The sequence below is a fragment of the Electrophorus electricus genome, chromosome 2 (genome assembly GCF_013358815.1).
Source record: "Electrophorus electricus isolate fEleEle1 chromosome 2, fEleEle1.pri, whole genome shotgun sequence".
Taxonomy (NCBI): domain Eukaryota; kingdom Metazoa; phylum Chordata; class Actinopteri; order Gymnotiformes; family Gymnotidae; genus Electrophorus; species Electrophorus electricus.
In genome coordinates, this window is record NC_049536.1 from 33,267,018 (window position 1) to 33,287,647 (window position 20,630).

Here is a 20,630-nt window from a genome sequence, read left to right on the forward strand (position 1 = left end):
AGAGTCGTCCACCATCCCAAAATATCCCAGCGATCGCAGAGATCACTGAAGAGAGTGGCCCTCTGGTCAATTGGCCAGTGTTGAAGAACAGGAATACCCAGTTTCAGCCCCGATTACCTACCACTCTGAAGAATTCTGTTGCAACCTTAATCTACCGTACCTAATCCAATTAATCAAGACCTTCATTAGCATCTGAATTTAACAGTAGAACTAAACTTGGCAGGGGAGTAGATGGCCAGACCCAGATCTAGGAACCCCTAGGCTAGAGAATGAAAAGTTTTATATAGACTAGCTATACAAAATGTACCTAAAAGGTGAGTGAGCAAGCATTTTTAATTACATAAATAAATCTGATTTATTCATGGGAAATGTTATGCCTTTAACATCTATTTACACAACCCTAAAGTGCCTTCTCCAGTCTCTAACGAGAGCAGACACTCTCTTCTGATTCCAGTTACTTTCAATTATATCACGTTTCACTTCACTGGGGGTTTAAGGCAGGAACTTCCATTTGGCTTGAGTATACGATGCCCAGCAGATCTGCCAACCCACCACTACTCCCATCACCTGTGCCCTTCTGTAGAGTCAGACGCCCTCGGGGACGAGACAGGCACGTACTGCTGTGAGAAGTTGTTCCTTTACACTGATGTAAGACAAGCCTCACCCCTACCCAAACCCAACTCAATCACTGCAAGCAAAATTGCAAAACTACTTTCAGATGATCATAAAAAGGCAACCTTTTCCAGCAAGCCTGCCTCCTGAAGGCCTGGCTGTGCAACAACTCACCACAAATTCTCCATTTACACATCTCCCACAGGCCTGTACCTTCCTCATAAATTACGTGGCATGGGATAAATTCTGACAACTAAACACATGTTAAATTGAAATCTTATATGATGCTGCTCTTTAAACCTTTTCCACAGTCATTAAACTGGTTTATTATTGTCAGCTAATTATTTTGCATAAAAATAAAACACAAAGCCTCCCCTTTTTTGGATCTGACTAGTGTACGTGTGGGAATCTGCCAGTCTTTCCACAGACGTTACAAACGACAAAGCAAGGGAGACAGTCATAGTAAAATGCTTTATTTGAGAATGCTCAGGGAGTGACGGAGCTCAGCGTCGTCGGGGAGCTTTTGCGGGGTTGTCATCCTTCCCTCCAGACGTAACGCACGTTCTCTCCGGGCAAGAGCTTAAAACTCCCAAAACAAAGTTCTGTAATGCACTGACTGCGAAAAACAGAGTCGGAGTGTATCACAGAACTTTACCTGGAAAGCCATAGAAGAGCATGCGGATCCTCCTTCACGACGGAACTGCTCGTCTCACTGTTGTCAGTATCAGATGGATAAAGAAACAGGTCAGAGTTCTCAAATTCACCGCAGACAGCATGCTACGCATTTTACTCCTTTTGTCCAGATATTTTTGTGCAAGGCTTCTTCAAAATGGAATGGGCCACATTAAATAAAGGGTTCTAGTTTAAATAGTCATTCTGTGCTATATCTGAGGGGAGGGAGGAGGGGAGGGAGGTGATCTTAGAAACGAGTAAAATATGGCTGAGGAGGACCCAAGTGTGAGAGTCAGGCACTCCAGGCACAATGACTGTAAGAGGAATTTAAAAGACGATAAGATGCCTACAGTTGGAAACTTGGACTCAATCTCCCCAACCCCCTTCACACAACTACATATGGAGATACACATTGGCCTCAGTGGTTCGCGTTTACACACACACACACACACACACACACACAGGCGTTTGTACGTAATGAAATAAGCAACTGCGGAAAATGAAAGTATGACATGAGAAAGATCTGTGAGAACTTTTCAGGGTTACCTTCAGACTCAACCTTACCTAACTTCAGGGTTAGGAAGTGAACATTTGGAGTAGTCGATAGGTAAGAGCTGACGTGTCTGTTTGGAGCTGTTTGGATATGCCGTTTTATCATGAAAATCAAATAACTGGGCCGTCTTGGAATGGACTGCCAACACATCAAATACTTAACTTTAACTTCATGCACGATTTGCGTTTGGGTTCGACTTTAAAATCGTACTTCTTTTACAGAAAATGCCCCAAATACACAGACATGCTCTGACAAGAATGGCATATGCACATAAAAATACTTAATTTTACCCAGATATTGTAGCAACATGTTATTGTTAAAGGTCACTTTAGCTTTTTAAAGTTGGCCACGGGCGCAGGGGATAATAACAATGAATTAAAACTGTACGCTGTTATATCTATGCAGAAAAAAAAACCTACTATCTTGGCGCATTGCATTTTCACCAGAAACAGGAAAAAATGTTACTGAACATACCTGCTGGAACTCACAGCTGCAACTCAGCACATTATGCACAAAATGCAAAAAAAAAAAAAAAAGCGCGCTGCGTCCAAATATGGCAGCCGTGGTCATCACAGCTGTCGAGTATTTTATTCGTTAATTCAGCAGTTGCCGTCCTTACTCGGACCCTGAACAAAGTGGCGAGGTGCTTTTGCGCCGTCGCTTCCTCGCCACTCAAAACCGTGTAGCGCACTCCTCAGCTGGAAGAATGTCGACGTGGAGCTGCCAATCGTGAACGCGCAATGACGGACGCGCTTACGAGAGGGAAGGGGGGGAAAAAAAAAAAGTTTCATTTCAGTGTACTTTCAGTCGGTGGGCTATCGTGGTAGACTCTTAGCGATGGAGGCACAGTGAGGTTCTTAACGGATACGTGCCAAAGCGACTGGTATAAAAATAACCTGTTAACTTTATTCGTCGTTTAGACGTTAGACTAATTGCAACGTGCTCATATCACACACAGGTGACAGTGTTTATTGAGACTGTATTTTATTTAGTTGGGTACTTGGTAAGTAGGTACAGCTATCAGATTTTAAACTCTTCTGGCGAAAAGGATTCACCTCAAAGCATGCATGCAGCATAGTTCATTCCCTACAAGATTAGGCCAATCATATAAACAGCGACTCTGCTGTAATTAATAAAACCTGAATGTGATGATTAAAGACTGAGATTAATTTGGTCGTGATAAAATACCGCTCAGACCTCTACAGTATGGCTGCCGAGTTCCAGTCCTAAAGGGATCCATCAGAGTTTGGTAAATTGTTCAAACACTCCTGATTCAGCTCCTCACTTAATTACCAGGTTCCGTATTAGAGAAGGGAAAGGCCACATGCGCTGGACTCATGCCCTTTAAGACCCGAGTTACGTAGCCCTGCTCTAGCTGTAGGACCTGACGTAGCCAATTTGAAATGTTCATATGTGACCAGTAGAGGTCGCAAGCTGCTAGACAGAAAGTCGTAGGATCACAAGTTGGTGAGTGGGTGTCCAAGCCCTCATGCCACATATTTGGTGTCACAGCCTTTCACTTTTCAGGTGTGAAGATGGAGAGGTTCCTGGATTGTAGTGGGTTGGAGCATCTGTCAGAACAACCTTTGTGTTTACAGTTTTATTTCAGGTGCCGTCTCCACATTTGCAGAGTATTTAAATGACCATTAATCCTGCACCTGTGGAATTTTTATACTGAACACTCTAGCACTTGTTTGATATTGTTTGGTATCATTTACTATTGCACTCATCATTTTGATATAGCACATATACTTATTTTTCATTTGTTCTATGTATCAGAATTGATTCCTGTATTTTAGCAGTACACTAGTTCCATGGTATCTTTGAATCTAACCTTCTCTACTGGCTAGGATACATTCTGTGAATGGATGACAGCACTTTTTTATACATCGCTCTGGAGAAGGGCGTCTGCAAAATGTTGAAAATGTAAATGAGTTTTTACCTGACTGCCTTGGTCACAGTTGTTCTCAGGTGATAACTGCACTGGCCAAGCCATCAGTGCATGTTGTCATTTCCAAACACACATGAGATAACAGCAAACCTGTAGCACAACAGAGAACACTGTGTCATTGCTTGTACCGACTTGCAATTGCTCAACCACTGCCTGCAAATGTAACTCTAAAGTCAATCGACATACAACTACTGGTGTCTAAAGAGAGTTGACCATTGTTATGTAGCCATATGGGACAATGTTTTATTCCAAGACTCATCTGTGGTGAGGGACCACATGTGTCTGATGAATTTCTATCTCCATATTCTCCATCCCTCAATCCAATTTATGAATTCTTTTCTGGAGATGGAAAGTATATGACCACCAACCCTGAAGGACCAAATGTCACTTTTAAACATTATGACTGAGACATGTAGGGTACCACAGCATCAGAGTGTCAGGGCTGGATCAGGAAAGCCTGGGGATTTTTCCCATACTGCATTGGCAGGGAAAACATTGTTTGCGATGTTGATGAATACATGTGATCTGATATCAGGGACAGGGTAGATCAGGCAGAGGAAAGCACATGGCAAACCATTGTTTTGTATTTTGTTATATCTTATATTACTTTTGGCTGTTGGAGTATTACAGTACTATATTGTATGAAAGCCAGTAAAGTTACTTGCTTTTCACTTTGTTCAACCATCTGTGTTCTGATGATTTTACTGTAATAGTAGTGAGTCCTGGTCAATCACAGCAGGTGTCCTTTAGCACTGTACAGTAGTAAGAAGCAACCATCGCACTTTAGAGCCAACTTCAGGTTGCGATTGGCATCTTTGAGATGTGTTTTGCCTGTGAATGGTTCATGAATTCATGTAGGTTTTTACTGTTGAACTGCTGTTTGTTACTATTTGAATCAGTTATAGAGTTTTGTAGCATGTATTTGTTTGGATTGAAGTATAGAGTTTTGCAGAGCAGATGAGGAGTTTTGCAAGATGTGTTAGTGTTTCACAGGCTCTTAGCTGGTTAGAGAATGTGGTTACGGTATCGACCAGTTTGGTCAAAAAGTGCCTGAGAAACTGTAAATGGCCTCATTACCAACGTTTTCAAGATCTGTATATACACGAAGCCACACAAGTGATTTTGTGTAGATCCCTGTATATACTCAGCTTTGCCACAACTGGCCTGGTCTAAAATAACTATTTTTGTACTTCGTTTAATATCCTGTCCTTACTGAAACCATGTTAATAAATGGCTGGTCATGAGGTATTGGGCCCCCCCCCCCCCCCCCCCAAAAAAAACGCCGGTCCCAGGCTACTGCATGATAGCATTGACATGTTTTATTACAAAATGTATTTTTACATTAATTAAACCCATAATATAGGCTACACGATTGACTAGGCCAAATAATAGCGACCTGGGACCCACGCCACTAAGCACTGGATGAGTTGCCATGTGATTGCGTCTGAAGGTGGAAGAGGGACGAGCCCTCGCCGGATCTGCGGCCTTCGCTGATTGGTTGTCGAGGGTACTGGGCAGGTCCAGCAAATGACTGGGGCTTTCCGCAAATCGTCCAACTCCGCCGAGTGTACCGTGTGTCCTTTGCCATCGGCTTGAAGTGGCTCAGCGCACACTTATTACGAGTTTTATTTTCGGTCGTCGGTAAGGAATACATACTAACAAACGGCACTGGGAGTTGCTTCGTAAAACGAGGCAGTGTCTCGCTAAAATGATGGAGATCGAATTGCCTAAAACGCATCCAAGTCAACAGGTAAATATATTTTTTAAATAATTATTTGCATGTTGTATCTTGACATCAAATGGGAAGGTCGTCATGTTTTTTTGCTTATTCGTAGCCTATGACAAGATTAGTAGCACAGTTTCTTTCATTATAATTTCTTTCTGTGTCATTGGTGGACTAGAGCCTGGAGGCTGTAGTGCTCGGAACTTTTTCCTGGGTCCAGGGACGGGCAACAGCGTTGTCAGTGTTGTGGACATGTAAGACAAGCTACTGTAGTCCAGCTGGTGTGTGTTGGACAGTGTATTTTCTGGTGTACTAATAATCCATAAGTGATTTTTAGCTACATCGTTATATGCCTGTTGGAGAATATTTAAATGATAATTCCTTATGACCAAATTTACTGGGAAATTACTAAAATTGTGGCTATTTTGTGGGTATCGGAAGGAGGCGTTTCCAGCACTTGTTTCCGAGCCTGCGCGTCCTTTGCTCTTGTAAAAAAAAAAAAAAAATTCTGCCATGTCATGGAAGTCGGCCGTCCGGTCCCATATAAGAAAAGCAGAATTTCCTAGAATTTAAACCTCGACATTTCGGTTAAAGTCGGTGTCCAGTATCTTAACGCCGATTTAGTCGTACTATCATGTCAGGAGAAAGCGCCTGATACTATTATTACTTTGGGATATAGCCGTCGCCTTCCCCGTGGGTTGTCAAAAGCCCCCTAGCAAAACCGAGCAGCCCCTGGCGAGTGGTGTCGTGGATGGCATCGGTGGGTGCTGCGCGGCAAGAGGGGGCTCCGAGGACCGTGCTTGTTCTTTTAGCACTTTATCATGACGTCAGGATGGTGTACATGTAATTAAGAGATCAGCCCTGAGCAAACAGAATACAGTTTGTTTTGTTCAAAAAGTCTCCATGCATCAGACTTAAACAGGACCTCAGATATAAAGCAAACTATTCAAATATGACACTGGTAGATATGTGTTCGGAAGAAAATCTAATGTCTGCATTGATTGAATTGATTGAATGCATTTGGTAGTGTGTGTGTGTGTGTGTGTGTGTGTGTCTGTCTCTCTCTCTCTCTCTCTCTCTCTCTCTCTCTCATATATATACACACAATTAAAGCCCATTTATCTAGTTTCTCCCTTTCTGACTTATGCTGGAACAATAGATGTACTTAGTAAACTAGTTCAGAACAGGTTTGGTCACCAGCTTTTATCTGAACCATAAAACAGACATGCTTTGTTGGGAACTCTCACTTCCTTTAACCTCAGTATAAAAAGAAGTGAGGCCTGAGCACATCTCTCCACCTGGAAATAATCTCAATTTCTTCAACAATTCCTCTTCCTTGTTTGTTTGATATTGATCACATTACAGTTAAACGAAGTTCAACAAATGATAATACCTGTGATAATACCGTAGTTTGTTCCTGTAATTCCAGCTGGAGTGTATAAGACACCTGCGCTCATGCCAAAGAAGAGGAGATATGTGAAATAAATCCCAAACTATTTGTAATGGAGTTTTTTTTTTTCTCTCATGCTTGCATCATTCTCCCAAAGGAATGTATTAAACATTACAAAGCGGCCAAGGGGCAGCTACCGGACCTTTAACTTAGAACCATCACAGAACATGTACGTCACCCTTAGTCCACGCCACAGTTCATATCCTGGTGAGATCATTATATTTACAGGAAAAAAGTATCACCTAAAAACAGGTGTGTTGAATTTTAAATAAAACTGAATCCCCATAGTAGGTAGTTGATGATGCTTATAAACCAGGACACATGAGGGAATGTTTGAGACTGCAGATGTGTCCTTTTTACCGCTGGACCTTTGTTGTGATGGTAACTTGTCAAGTTTGAAGTAAAGCTTGCCTGGCTAGATTTAGTGAACAAGATGAGCTAAAAACCTCTGAAAATGTCTATGATTAAGCATTTTGATGAATGTAAAATGTTTCAAAAACTGCATAAATTTTGTTACAGTAGAATCTAAAAGTTCACATTTTACTCCTTAGTGTGAAATAAAATGTACCATATGGGCATGTGTTGAATTGAAAGTGACCAATTTGAAAGTTCACTCACATGTGTGAGCTTTCTGCATATAGTCATAATTTGTATGCAATAAACAAGCAGCCCAATAATGATGAAACATGCGTCATAGCTACAGATCTTACCCAGGCAACCTAAGTGTCTTTTAACGTAGGTTATCCCCAAACCATTTCTAGTAAGAATAAGATCAGGAGTCTTACTTCATCATGTTATATACGTTTAATGAAATGGAATTACACAACAGTTTTGAAATGAATATAACAATGAATTATATACAAAATATTTTTTAAAGCACAAAACACTTCCAAAGTAACGGTCACACTTAATCAAAATCAAATCAATCTTAATCAAAGGACCAAATACCTGCGTTCGTCATGTCAGTCGATGACGGAAAGAGAGAGTTTCTCACGTGGGTTTGTCCAACAGGTTCTCGTGAGAGGGATGCATTTAGTACTTGTTTATTTCATCATGTCTCCGTCCCGCCCCCTTCGCTTCCCGGCTGTAATCTGGATTTGGAGAGCATGTCTGACTCAGATAGATTAACGAGGCCTGGCCCAGAGCGCTGTCAGCACCCACGTTACTGCCCGTTAACGGCCTGTGGCCTAGTATGTGCTGGGACAGCCCTGACATAATACAGCACTTCTAGTAAGGTCAGGGCTGAAGGAGACGCAGACTTACCGGTGGCCATTGCTTCAATACGGACCCTCCTCTGACTGCTGGACCTGAGTGTTTTATTCAACTCCAGTGTTTTCTATAGGAAACATTTAATTTGTTGATTTTATTTATATATATATATATATATATATATATATATTATATATATATATATATATATATATATATATATCTCTCAGAAACTATTTGTCTATTTGTCTCGCTTTCCTGTATTGGTTTCCTGACATTCTAAAGTTCAAAGTATTGCGGCACAATCCTAAATTATTTTCAGTTTTTTTTTTACACAGCCCTGGCTAGACATGAAAAAATGTTTACCCTTACCCTACTAAGGGTACCGTCTGTTACTTAGTGCCCAGTTCTGCTTCGTACAGTCCCCCTTCTTCCTGGTGACTGGTCTTGTGATCCACAGAATGTAGGAAGTAAATAAAAAAAATTTTTTTTTGCAGACTTTAACCGGAAGCATCATCACATGCTTCATGGCGTTCTCTGACCTAATACCCAGAGAGCTTACGCAATAGTCTGGTGATTGCAATGAATGTCCTCTGTAAATAAATTGCAGTTAAAAAGATAGTGGCAGAGAATGGAAACAGGAAGAACAGACACTAACAGTTTACTTCCAGACATTCTTGGAGACTAGCCTTTCTCAGACCATGACATGGTTAATGTCCGTATTTTCTCACATGGTTTATTTGTTCAGATTTACTGCTTTTACATGATGTCATATCTTTTTTTTAGGTTGTAGGTTGACTTGATTTTGAAAACCTCTTTAGGAAACACCGTTTTATTTATCTTTATTTTCTATGCCTGGCCTGGTCTTTCATTTAAAATGATATATTGTCTTTTCTTTGAGGACAAACAGGGAAAACTGAACTATTCTGTGATCTTTTGCCTGCTAATGTGACCTTTGTCATATCTTTGAAATTAAATATTACTTTGGCCAGAAAATTAAATGAAGACTTTAGTTACAAAGCTTATCTAATCAGCAGCGTTTTAAAACCACAGTCTCACCCTTCACTCTTCATTGTATGCTGGTAGTGCGGATCTTTCCCTAAGCCGTGTTGGTCCTTGGCATGCTCCGAAAACAAGGCTATTGTAGCAAACTCCGATAAGACACACCAGTTTCTGTCCTTGCCCAGAGTTTAATCTGCTTGCACCGAGTACCCAAAACATGGCTGACAGTTTAAGGTGACCAGCTATATGATCTGTGTATATGCCAGACAATACTGGGGTTCTGTATTCATGCATGTGTTAATGAGTCCATAGAAGCGTGTGTGTGTGTGTGTGTGTGTGTGAGGGATATTTTAAGTAGATATATAAAGTAGAGCTATTTAAAGTAGATATTAAAACTACTTTTTATATAGAGATATTTCAAGAAGATATTTAAACTATTTTTTATATAAAGTAGAGCTATATAAAGAAGATATTTTAACTACTTTTTTATACAGAGATATTTAAAGTAGATATTTAAACTACTTTATATAAAGTAGATATGTGTGTGTATGTATGTATGTATGTATGTATGTATGTATATATAAAAACGTTGTGTGTGCATATTTTGATTCTGAGTTATTTTTCCTAAGCCAGTAAGTTTTGTATTCAGTAAGTTCTGATTTTGTATTCAGTAAGTTCTGATTTAATTGCATGGGAACGTGCGTTATCAGTCCACTGTGGGTGGGTCGCAGAGAAGGGAGGAAAGAGGAGAAGATCATCTATTATTCATGCTCCCTCCTCGACGTTACATTCAAGATCAGATTGTGGGTTGTGAGCTGGGGCTGGGATGGGCTGTGTGCTCACCGCTGCGCAGCTGCAGACAGCAGGTCCCACAGAGACTCCCAGGGCTGGGTGACGAGTCACTGAGTGTGGGTGTTTTTTCACCCACTCCACAGGACATGGACCTCATCGACATCCTGTGGCGGCAGGACATAGACCTGGGAGCAGGCAGGGAGGTGTTCGACCTTAGCTACAGGCAGAAGGAGGTGCAGCTGCAACGACAGAGGGAGCTGGAGGAGGAGAAGAGACAACAGAGGGTGAAGGAGCAGGAGAAGGTTCTGCTCTCTCAGCTGCAGCTCGATGAAGAAACGGGGGAGTTCGTGCCCCGGGCCACACCCACCACCAGTGCCCTGCCACAAGCCTGTGCAGCGCCTGCAGAGATCCCGCAGGTACACCCACACACCCTCATACTCAAATTCAAACGACATTCTGATGCAATATAATGAGGGACCTGTAGTTTTAGTGCTCTTAAACACACACACACACGCAAACGCTCAGTAGTGTGATGCAAGCAAATGAGGCACCTGTAGAGATTTTACTCACACACAAACATTCAAACTCAAAGTAATGCTTTGACGTGATGTCAAAAATCAACAGACGGACACCTCTTTTTCTCTCTCTCTCTCTCACACACACACACAGAAGTAACAAAGCAACTGCTGATGTCACACAGGTAAACAGATATGAGTGCACACAGGGGCTTATAGTCTCCATATACATCCAGTTCTAGGAAAGGCCCCACCCTCTTGCTAACCCACTGGGGTGCAATTGCCTGGTTGCCGGGTTACCGCTGCTTTAGTGTAATTACTGGAACTCGGGTGGTTCAGGTTTCAGGGTAGGTGGCGTTTGGCTTCAGATAAACACCTTCCTATAAGCAGTGCTAACAGCACTCTGCTGCAGTATTCATGTAGGTGTGCTGCGTGACATGCTACAGTGTCTTGGCGCTGAATTATTCATTTGAAACTGACCGGGGATCAGCATCTAAAATGTCAGTGGTCGGAATTACGTGCTTTCTGCTTTGGGTGTGATACCAGTGGTCTGACATGGACGTCTCTGGCTTGCTACGTGCAGAATGTGCCGTTTACGCAGGAAGATGGAGATGCCATGTCGTTCGATGAGTGCATGCAGCTGCTGGCAGAGACATTTCCCTTAGTAGAGCCAGCAGAGGTAAGGGAGCATTAACGTGACATGATTCTGGCTTCTTAATGATCAAATGTCTATTATACAGTCATGTAAGGATATGTATGGAACTGTATGGAAAATTAGATACCTTCTTTTTTTTGTTTGTTTTTTAGAGAATGTCATTGAATCACTGTGGTGTGTTATTCTTTTTCTCCCCTTTTGTTCCAGTCTGCTCCCCCCTGCTTGGGTCCTTCCATTCCTCCCTCCACAGACAGCACCCAAATCATGATGCCTGGAGAAATACCCATGCTTACCCAGAATCCCCTGCTGCCAGGCCCTTTGGACCAGACCTGGATGGATCTGCAAGTATGGCTCACACCTTAATGGGATGGTACTACGGGGCTAGCGCAAGCGGACGAAGAGCCACGGCTGTGTCTTAGCACTAGGAGATGTCCTTCATATTAGACTAAAGAGAGAGAGAGAGAGAGAGAGAGAGAGAGAGAGAGGAAAAACTCCTAGGCATGTCCCTGTGTGAGCAGGTTTCCATATCATGTGATGTAGGGAAGCCTCAACCTGCCTATTACCATAGCAACTCGGCACCTGAGCCAGCTTTATGGTCACCCTGTGGTTTGACTAGCTACTGGAACAGTGTTTACCTCATTATTTTTGCTATGATTCCTGTTCGGAATCAAACCATTCAAATTAGATCACTTTTAAATCCTTTATATTTTAAACTTGTTGGCATAAAGAAGGTGTTGGCTTACTACTGATACATGATTACGCTGCTCTCTTTTATTTTTTAGCACTGCTTGAACCTTCAGGAAATGCTGGACATGACAGGATACATCAGCGCAGCCCCAGCTGCTGATGTACAGGAGACAAATTACAGCCAGTATATGCCAGACCTGGCTGACATCACCAGTAACACTACCGACATGTGCCCTCCAGAGTACATCAACACCTACGATGGGGCTTTTAGCAGCGTGGTGCCTCCTGACCTTAATCAGATGAGTCTAAAAACCACAGATATAAACAAAACCTTCGAACCGGACGAGTTCTGTGACATGTTCTACCCTGACCTGGAGGCTAAAGTGAGCAGTGGCTCAGTGTTGCATGAAGAGGAACGCACGGTTGTCCACCTGGACGAACTGTCGAACGACGGCCTGCTCAAGCCCATGGACCTACACAGCCTCTCTCCGGGGGACATCAGTATGGGGAAGCCCGAAGCCGTGGCAGAATTCCCAGATTCGGACTCCGGTCTGTCCCTGGACGCCAGTCCGAAAACGAGCTCTCCCGGGAAGTCGCCATGCGGAGAAGGCTCCTTCGGATTCAGTGACTCCGACATGGACGAGATGGAAGGCAGCCCGGGGAGCACCGAGTCGGATTACATTGAGATGTTCCCGCTGCTGGAGCCGAGCGACGGCCCCCAGCCACCTGGCGCGGAGCCGCCCCCTGCGGGCCAGTCGCCGGAAGGTGCGGCCAGGCAGCCGAAGACGGAGCCGGCTGAGGCCAGCGGCTACTCCAAGCCGCCCTTCACCAAAGACAAGCAAAAAAGGCGCGCGGAGGCGCGGCTGTCGCGCGACGAGCAGCGTGCCAAGGCCCTGCGCATCCCCTTTTCCGTGGACGCCATCATCAACCTGCCGGTGGACGACTTCAACGAGATGATGTCCAAGCACCAGCTGGACGAGCCGCAGCTGGCGCTCGTCCGCGACATACGCCGGCGTGGCAAGAACAAGGTGGCGGCGCAGAACTGCCGCAAGCGCAAGATGGAGAACATCATGGGCCTAGAGTGCGAGCTGGACTCGCTGAAGGAGGAGAAGGTGCGCCTGGTGCGGGAGAAGAGCGAGAACAGCGCCAGCCTGCGCCAGCTGAAGAAGCAGCTCAGCTCCCTCTACCTGGAGGTGTTCGGCATGCTGAAGGACGAGCAGGGGAGGCCCTACTCCCCCAGCGACTACTCCCTCCAGCACACCTCCGACGGCAGCGTCTTCCTGGTCCCCCGCATCAAAAAGACTCTCGTCAAGAGCAACTAGCACTTATTCTGCTCGCTCTCCTCCTCCTTGGTACTGCATTTTCTTTAGCTAAATACTATGCAAAGGAAGACAAAAAAAACAACAAAAAAAAACTTTGTAGGTATTTTTGCTTAAGCGTTAGCAGTAAAGATGGCAGAACTATTATATAGTTTTTGCTTATTCTACTTTCTTAATATTCTTAATGTCTGTTATATTTTGTACTTCTTTATATTTTATCTGAGATTGTTTTATCTATATGGTTTGTAAATACATTTATACTTTATTTGCTATTGAAATATCAGACAATGTACTGTGTATATGTTTTAGAAGGCTATTAATTGTGTTGCAATCACTGGCACTCAAGTCTGTTTTTATATCTTAATTTACAGCTCTGTTGCGATTTTATCTTCTGACTTCATGCTTTATAAAAAAATAAACCATTCATTTAATCAGGTGATTTAAGTAGTCTGTCTGCTATCACTGCTATTAAACCAGTATAGGACATTAACAGTTCAAATTAAATAAACATCTGAAAATATCTTTAATCCCAATATATTTCTGCATCAGCATTCCCCACGGTGTAATATCTGTGTAAAATGTGTAGCAGGTCACTGCTCCCAAGTGAACTGTCTGAACCTCACAGAAGGTTGTGCAACAGCACGGCTGTTTTCCAGCCCTGTGAAGCCCGTATACGTCGGCCCCTCCGGGCCCTGCTGGCCAAACAGAAGAAAAACAGCTTTGCTCATTGTAGTGTTTGCACTGTCAAGCACTTTTTACCCTCATACACTTAAAAAAACCCAAAAAAACCCAAGTCCGCCCACACCAGCCCTTCAGAAGCCATTGGCCAGACTGAACAAACAGGATCGGCTGGTTCAAAGACGCCTTGTGTACATCGTGTGCACTATGTTAATAGAATAGCGCCTTTATGCTCGAGAGGTGTGCTACATTGTTATAGTCGTATTGAATAATTATGCTCTTACATCAGTGTCATCATTCAACTCGCGGTACAACCTGCCACACCTTGGTTGCTTTAACCTGCTCTGACAGTTTAAATGCATCCAAACAATTCACCTGCATTGCGCAACATTCAACGTCTGTTACACTATGTGCTCGCATGCGAAGCAAGAAACCGGGTCTGAGACCCTTAAAAAAAAACAAAAAAAAACAAAAACAACCCATGCAAAGGAGCATGTATAGACCAATAGACCAATACAGCTAAAATCATTACAAAACACCTTTATTAAAAAATAATACTTAATAATAATAATAATAATAATACACATTCACACAAAGCAAAAGTATGAATATTAGGGGGAAAATGCGCATTCAAGCCGTGCGTTAAAGATGTGTGGTGCTGCCGGATTAAAGAAGTGAATAAAAACAATTTTACAGGCATGAATGATCCCTGAGTAAAATATATCCTCCCATATCCAGGTAAACAACAACTGCTATAGAAGCCAGTGTGGTGCTGAAGGGCACTGACCCATGGCCGTGCGCATCTCTGTATGCTAGTGCGCTTGTGTGGATCTTTCCTGTGGATCAGGCTTCAAAAATGATGAGGTGGCATAGGAGCCCTAACGGAGGTCAGGTGGAAATGACTTGAGAATCACAGAAGAGCAGGCATATCCACTTTTATACCAGCTCAGCTGTCCAAAGTATAAAAAGAGACATGAAATTTGCCACTCTGTACGAGAACATGGCTATTTGACTACCAGTTTGCATACTCACCAGGTTCAGTGCACAGGGCTAGTGGTGTTGGCAGCGAGAACATTCACAGTTCTTCATTTTCTAAACATATTTTAAATAAACATTACGTTGTTCTGCACTCTAAAGACATACTGCTCATATAATAAACAGATTTTCCCTATTAATATACTTTCATTCATTTTGCTTCATTAACGAAAATGGTTTTAGGTAAGAAGTGGATGCCTTATCCTTTATAAATTAATGGCATTTAAGGGGAGGCTCCTCTGTAATGGCATGTAATGGCATGAAACATCATTACTTGTAATTTGCTGCAAAAACACCACTACTGTGAATGGTGACAGGCAATAGGCCTATTAATTTAAAATTTTGAAAGAATCTTTCATCAGTATTATATCTCATAGAATAGTCCTATCAAGTAGACTCAGAGTTTGGGGATAAGCTTCTGTTTGTGGCTATGGAAGGATATTTTAAAATGCTCCTGACATATTTTTTGAGAAATTAATCTTACCCATCCAGAACTGTCGTTGAAAACGTGTCATACAAGATTTTCTGAAGAGCCGCTTCGTTTCAATCTGTAAATTAAGCAGAATGGTTACTCTTACCTGGTCCTAAGACTGTCATCTCCTTTTGTCTTCTGCCTTATTCACCTGTGTCTTCAACCCTCATACTCACTCCCCCTTCCTCTGGCTAGCATTCGCTGGCACACCTTTGGGCTCCAGGAACTTGCTAGGCTTCCTTCGCTAGCGTCAGCTGCCCTTGAAGTGCTTAGACTAGTCTTGTGGGGGGGGGGGGGGGTGCAGACGCTAGCTTCCTTGATGGACAACTGAAGGCTTTCCTCCATATTCTTGACTCTCGATGCTCCCGTGCCCCTCCACTTTTCTGACACAACTCGCTGCCTGGTCCAGGTGAGGTGCTGTCTGACATCCACACTGGGCAACTGAGTCCTGTTTGGTGGTCTCTGCCTGTACCTCAAGACCCCTTTGCTCATATGCCAGAGCAACATACTCAAAATGAAGAACACAAAATGTCAGACATTTTGGGCTCATTGACAATCACTCAGAAGAACTGCACTTGCTTCACGACTCAATGATGCACTAAACTTCATAAAGGAATTTTCTACACAACTTTATTTTATCTGGTTTCTTTTTTCACTTTTCAAAATAGTTTAACAATCTAGACTTCTATTTATACAAGTGAATCTGTTACATGCCCTCAAATCTACACTGCTTTTGCTTTGTTTCATACAACGCAAGACAGCACATACACACCAACAATAGAAAATTACACTTGACACTGATAAGTAATAACTGCCTTGCAGCCTATATATATATATATATATATATATATATATATATGTGTGTGTGTGTGTGTGTGTGTGTGTGTGTGTGTGTGTGTACACTGAAACAAATAAACAAAATACATAGATTGCAACTTGGTTTTTATGGCCTTTTTGAATAAACAAATGCCTATAAAATCTGAATAAGAAACTAAAGAGAAAATGATTTAAGACCATATCATTCAAAAGCTAACCACCACTGGGACACGTTATATACCACTCTAAAAACATTAGAACAACAATAATAATGATTAAAAAAGCAAAGGGGTTTCTGCAATGCACAAAAGGTAATATCAAAGGAATGTACATACACTGTCACGTACTAGATCAGGTGTACCTGGCTACACTCTTGCTCACTGCAGCTAGTGTGCACAGTCCTTTGAGATTCCGCGCTTTTAGCCTCCATAGTTCTCTGCCTAGCAGGTCCTGGCTTTCTCACAGTAACCTGCTGCTTTCCTGACCTCTCCTCCCATTCCCTCTCCTCTCTCCACTCATCTCATCTCCTGCTAACTGTCCACCTGAAGCCTGTTGAATACAGGATAAAACGCATAGTTATTCTAGGTCAGCAGAACGCCACGGCTAATTGGTAACGGGTGCTGCGTTTAACTCACCACGAAAGTGCGCGCGTTAATATCGCCTCGATCCATAGCTGCCGCTGCCTCCACCTGAGCCGTAGCCACCTGGGAACAAGAAAACAAAGCATTGTGCGCTTCTCCTCACGCTGAGTCAAAGGGTGCAGTACATGCTATGGTGCAGCGCGGCTTAGAGGGGACTGATGCACCTCCATATGGTCCAACTGGATTCCTCCCTCCAAAGTTATTCCCTTTCATGGGGCCGTAGTTAGACTGCTGACCACCGTAATTCCCAAAGTCGTTGTAGTTTCCGCCTCCGCCACCGAAGTTTCCTGAACGTCGATAAAGTGTGAGGCTTTACTGATGTAGGCAAAATGCCATAGGTGCTACATCAGAACGCTTCAAACTGAACAGACATATAGCGTGATGACATGATAACCAGCTTGTGTACAATTTTTAGGGAAAAGAACCTGCTTGGCACCAATGAACACAAGTGTAAGAGGTTTAAATCACGTACCACCAAAACTGCGTCCATCGCTGTAGTTGTCATATCCTCCAAAGCCACCTCCTCCGCCATGGTGGCCATAACCGGAGCCTCCACCAAATCCTCCGCGTCCACCACCATAACCTGGCCCACCACCATAGTTCCCACCTCAGGACATACAAAGGAATCACAAGGCTTTCAACTTTACTGCCCAGTTTCCCCAAGCTCTGACTAAAACCTAAGCCTGGACTAAAAAAAAAGAAAACTCCATTGGGGAGGCAAAATAAAATCTACCTTTACACTGAGCATGAAATGCTTTAGTCTGATTACTTAATAGAGACAAATACATTATTGACTTGTCGAAATAAATGGCCTTACCATCTCCATCAAACCCGTTGTATCCATTTCCTCCATAGCCTCTGCTTCCTCCATAGCTTCCTGTGCAAAGCAATACATGGATGATTGTGTTCTTTCTGCCTGTGAAATGCAGATGGAGAGGGGTGGCTACAGAATTCACATAAACTCGTTTTCCTACCTCGTCCAAAGTTTCCCCCTCTGCCCATGAAATTACCCCCTCCGCCTCCACGATCTAAAACAAAAAAAGAAGAACCTTTTGACACGTCCTCCTTTCCTTTAGCGTATTTACACTTAAATACACGCGTACAGAATATATGAATTGTAATACGTACATCTCTGGTTAGAAACTGCCTGTATTTCCTGTTTTGGTAGTGCTTTCCTGACCTCACAGTTGTGGGAGTTTATGGTATGGTACTTCTGTGCTAAAGAGAGACACAATGGAACTGAGCTTACATTATTGTCTTAAACTGAACAAAAACAACAGACACTTAAAAAGTGGCACATTCTCTTACCAACAATTTTATCCACAGTGTCATGATCATCAAAAGTTACAAAGCAGAACCCTCTCTTCTTCCCTGTAGGTCGCTCCTCCATAATATCAATGTTTTCAATTTTCCCATACCGCTCAAAGTATTCACGTATGTGATGCTCTTCTGTGTGCTCCTTTATCCCACCAACAAAGATCTTTTTCACTGTCAAGTGGGCACCTGGCTTATTTGAGTCCTAGATCATCAAAGATAACATAGGCTATTTAGCTACATATGCAGTATCTATTTACATTCTTGCCATTTAGCTGGCACTTTTATCCAAAGCAACTTACAATTATGGCTGAGTACAAATCAAGCAATTGAAGGTTAAGGGCCTTGCTCCGGGGCCCAACAGTAACAGTTAGGCTGGGGTGGGGCTTGAGCCAACAACCTCCCCATTACAAGTCAAGCACCTTAACCACTGAGCTACCACTGCCCCCTATAGACAGAAATAACAGGAAGTGTATGAGGTACACAGTGTTTGGTCCTGACACACCTCTCGGGAAACCGCGCGTTTGGGTTCGACCACACGACCATCAACCTTATGAGGGCGAGCCCTCATTGCATCATCCACCTCAGTCACACAGGAGTACGTCACAAAACCGAACCCTCGTGAGCGCTTGCTGCCGGGGTCACGCATCACCTGTAGTGACGAGCAGTTAGTAAAATGGTTATTACAATGACAGTCATGGTAGCATAATGTAGCATAATTTAAAAAAAATGTAAGAAACGAGTGTCAAATAAGCAAACAAGAACAGCGGATTTCACCAACCACGCAGTCTGTGAGTTTGCCCCATCGCTCAAAGTGAGCACGCAAGCTGTCCTCTGTTGTCTCAAAGCTTAGTCCACCAATGAACAGCTTCCTGAGCTGCTCTGGCTCCTTACTGTCATGGGTCTGTTCTCATCAACACAGCAGAAACACGCTCACAACACACACCATTACTAGGACAAGCAATCAGTTAATCAGAGATGGAGCTGTGATGACCTTTTACTACAGATAAGAAGCAGTTATCTAGTTTGATAGCCGACCAATCTGGCTGTTAGTCTTCTGTAAGGGGCATGTTAGTTACATCTACCTGTATATACACTGCCTTAAACTTAGTTTAAAAACCTATCTATCTATCTATCTAGGCAGTTGTTTTTAAGAAAATGCTGGTAGAAAGGTTTTTATTATTAGATGCAACCACGTCTAGACTGCTGGGCTCCAACGCCATTTTAGAGGTCCCAACCTCCATATTGTAACCACGCTCACTCTTGCTGAACTAGGCTGTGCCGAAACTAGAGACTCTCAAATGGACACTAAGAAACTGGCCACCCGACTAACGTTACAGATTACATTTAAATATGTAAGATGAGTTAAGCAAGCTAGGGGTCTATGCCTTGTACCCAACGCAGAGGCTAGCCGACCCCGCTACACTGCTCCCGCTTGCTAAGATAGCTGACTGAAATGATGTCGCTTTCTTAAATGACACACTGAAAATGGATCACTCCTGACAACATTTCATCAGTAAACGTAGATTATGATGACAGACACATGTAGGAAAATGCGGCTATACCTAGTTAGCTAGCTCGCATCTAAAAATATGGAACTGACGGAAAGGAGCTAGTTAGCTTATGCAGCTAGCGCGGCTGGCTAGGCAGCTGCACGGAGAGCTGCTTCGTAGCTTTACGCGACAGTTCAAACGTTTCTTGTGAAACGTGTTAAGCTTATTTTTATTGTTTAGATACGCGATCCAATACCACGTAATAACGTGTCTATACCTCCATGTTGCAGTATCTGCGTCCCCTCTTATTGACACAAGGTGGAAATTTGGCGCTGCTGGAGTGCAATACCGATGTTCACCACAAGATGGCCATCTGTCCTAGCTCAGTGTCAGTAATAACAGCAGACTCGGTACCAGCTTTCCCAAACCTAGAGCTCAGAGTTTAAAGAAGTTATACTGGCTGGCATTTTATGTTTATAAAGGCTTACAAACTACGTTAATCGGTTACACTTTTACACTAACATTAGCATTATTTTTACACACACACAAACAAACACACAAATTCCCCACTCACTCTCCTCCATGCAGTCTCTTTTCCTTCACATTAGGTCCTCTGCCAGCGGCCTGTGAGCTTGAGGGTCCTGCCTAGAATCTTAGCTGTTCCCAAGATTGCACTCTTCTGAACGGAGATCTCAGATGTTGTTCCTGAGAACTGCTGGAGCCGTTCTCCCAGTCTGGGGTCGCAGCCCCCAGTGCTCCGATTACCATGAGAACCACAGTTGCCTTCACTTTCCACATCTTTTCTTTTCCAGCTCTTTCATATGTTCATATATGCACTTTGCAGAGCTGATGGAAACCTTGGAGACAGAATGCTTCACTTGTGTGCCTCTGGTAACCCCTGCATGTCTCAATTACCAAAGCCTCAAAGATTTTGCCAAAGATGGGTAATGTTTGCAGGCATTGAATGTACTGAACTGGCTGAACCTTCCAACAAAATGGAAATTTTACCTGTCTGCCTGCATGTTTCATGTCTTGGGTCAA

The 20,630-nt window shown here is 43.1% G+C and overlaps 2 protein-coding genes and 2 long non-coding RNA genes across 7 annotated transcripts; 1 reads left to right on the forward strand and 3 right to left on the reverse strand.

Annotated features, from left to right (window-relative positions):
- Nucleotides 1-1,064: 1,064 nt before the first annotated feature.
- On the reverse strand, nucleotides 1,065-2,561 carry LOC113582338. Its single transcript, XR_003411151.2, has 2 exons — nucleotides 2,312-2,561; nucleotides 1,065-1,324 (listed from the first exon to the last, which is right to left on the reverse strand). It is a non-coding gene; the product is annotated as an uncharacterized LOC113582338 (long non-coding RNA).
- Nucleotides 2,562-5,347: 2,786 nt separating this feature from the next.
- On the forward strand, nucleotides 5,348-13,579 carry nfe2l2a (nuclear factor, erythroid 2-like 2a). Its single transcript, XM_027018032.2, has 5 exons — nucleotides 5,348-5,538; nucleotides 10,108-10,380; nucleotides 11,063-11,158; nucleotides 11,342-11,479; nucleotides 11,917-13,579. The coding sequence occupies exons 1-5, from the start codon at nucleotides 5,497-5,499 to the stop codon at nucleotides 13,141-13,143; spliced, it is 1,776 nt and encodes a 591-aa protein (XP_026873833.2). The 5' UTR covers nucleotides 5,348-5,496; the 3' UTR covers nucleotides 13,144-13,579.
- On the reverse strand, nucleotides 7,751-10,099 carry LOC113582322. Its single transcript, XR_003411150.2, has 2 exons — nucleotides 8,543-10,099; nucleotides 7,751-8,297 (listed from the first exon to the last, which is right to left on the reverse strand). It is a non-coding gene; the product is annotated as an uncharacterized LOC113582322 (long non-coding RNA).
- On the reverse strand, nucleotides 13,095-19,954 carry hnrnpa3 (heterogeneous nuclear ribonucleoprotein A3). Of its 4 annotated transcripts, XR_003411147.2 has the most exons (12): nucleotides 19,867-19,954; nucleotides 18,878-19,000; nucleotides 18,602-18,748; nucleotides 18,091-18,301; nucleotides 17,911-18,000; nucleotides 17,757-17,810; nucleotides 17,600-17,659; nucleotides 17,255-17,389; nucleotides 16,947-17,069; nucleotides 16,777-16,845; nucleotides 15,338-15,401; nucleotides 13,095-14,910 (listed from the first exon to the last, which is right to left on the reverse strand). XR_003411147.2 is itself a non-coding variant. In XM_027018033.2 (11 exons), the coding sequence occupies exons 1-10, from the start codon at nucleotides 19,870-19,872 to the stop codon at nucleotides 16,793-16,795; spliced, it is 1,002 nt and encodes a 333-aa protein (XP_026873834.2). In that variant the 5' UTR covers nucleotides 19,873-19,954; the 3' UTR covers nucleotides 13,095-15,401; nucleotides 16,777-16,792. The 4 variants fall into 4 exon arrangements, 3 of the variants coding, with proteins under 3 accessions (XP_026873834.2, XP_035392256.1, XP_026873835.2); XM_027018033.2 differs by having other exon boundaries at nucleotides 13,095-15,401; XM_035536363.1 differs by lacking the exons at nucleotides 13,095-14,910; nucleotides 15,338-15,401 and adding an exon at nucleotides 15,939-16,690 and having other exon boundaries at nucleotides 17,255-17,365.
- Between the last annotated feature and the right edge of the window lie 676 nt (nucleotides 19,955-20,630).

What these genes read in the sequence shown, in the direction of transcription:
- nfe2l2a (XM_027018032.2), top strand. Translation starts at nt 5,497, where the DNA reads ATGATGGAGATCGAATTGCCTAAAACGCATCCAAGTCAACAG. An exon ending in CGCCTGCAGAGATCCCGCAG is followed by an intron (nt 10,381 to 11,062) that starts GTACACCCACAC and finishes TGCTACGTGCAG; the next exon opens with AATGTGCCGTTTACGCAGGA. An exon ending in CCTTAGTAGAGCCAGCAGAG is followed by an intron (nt 11,159 to 11,341) that starts GTAAGGGAGCAT and finishes CTTTTGTTCCAG; the next exon opens with TCTGCTCCCCCCTGCTTGGG.
- hnrnpa3 (XM_027018033.2), bottom strand. An exon ending in GCAAACTCACAGACTGCGTG is followed by an intron (nt 18,749 to 18,877) that starts GTTGGTGAAATC and finishes TCGTCACTACAG; the next exon opens with GTGATGCGTGACCCCGGCAG. An exon ending in AACGCGCGGTTTCCCGAGAG is followed by an intron (nt 18,302 to 18,601) that starts GTGTGTCAGGAC and finishes TTGATGATCTAG; the next exon opens with GACTCAAATAAGCCAGGTGC.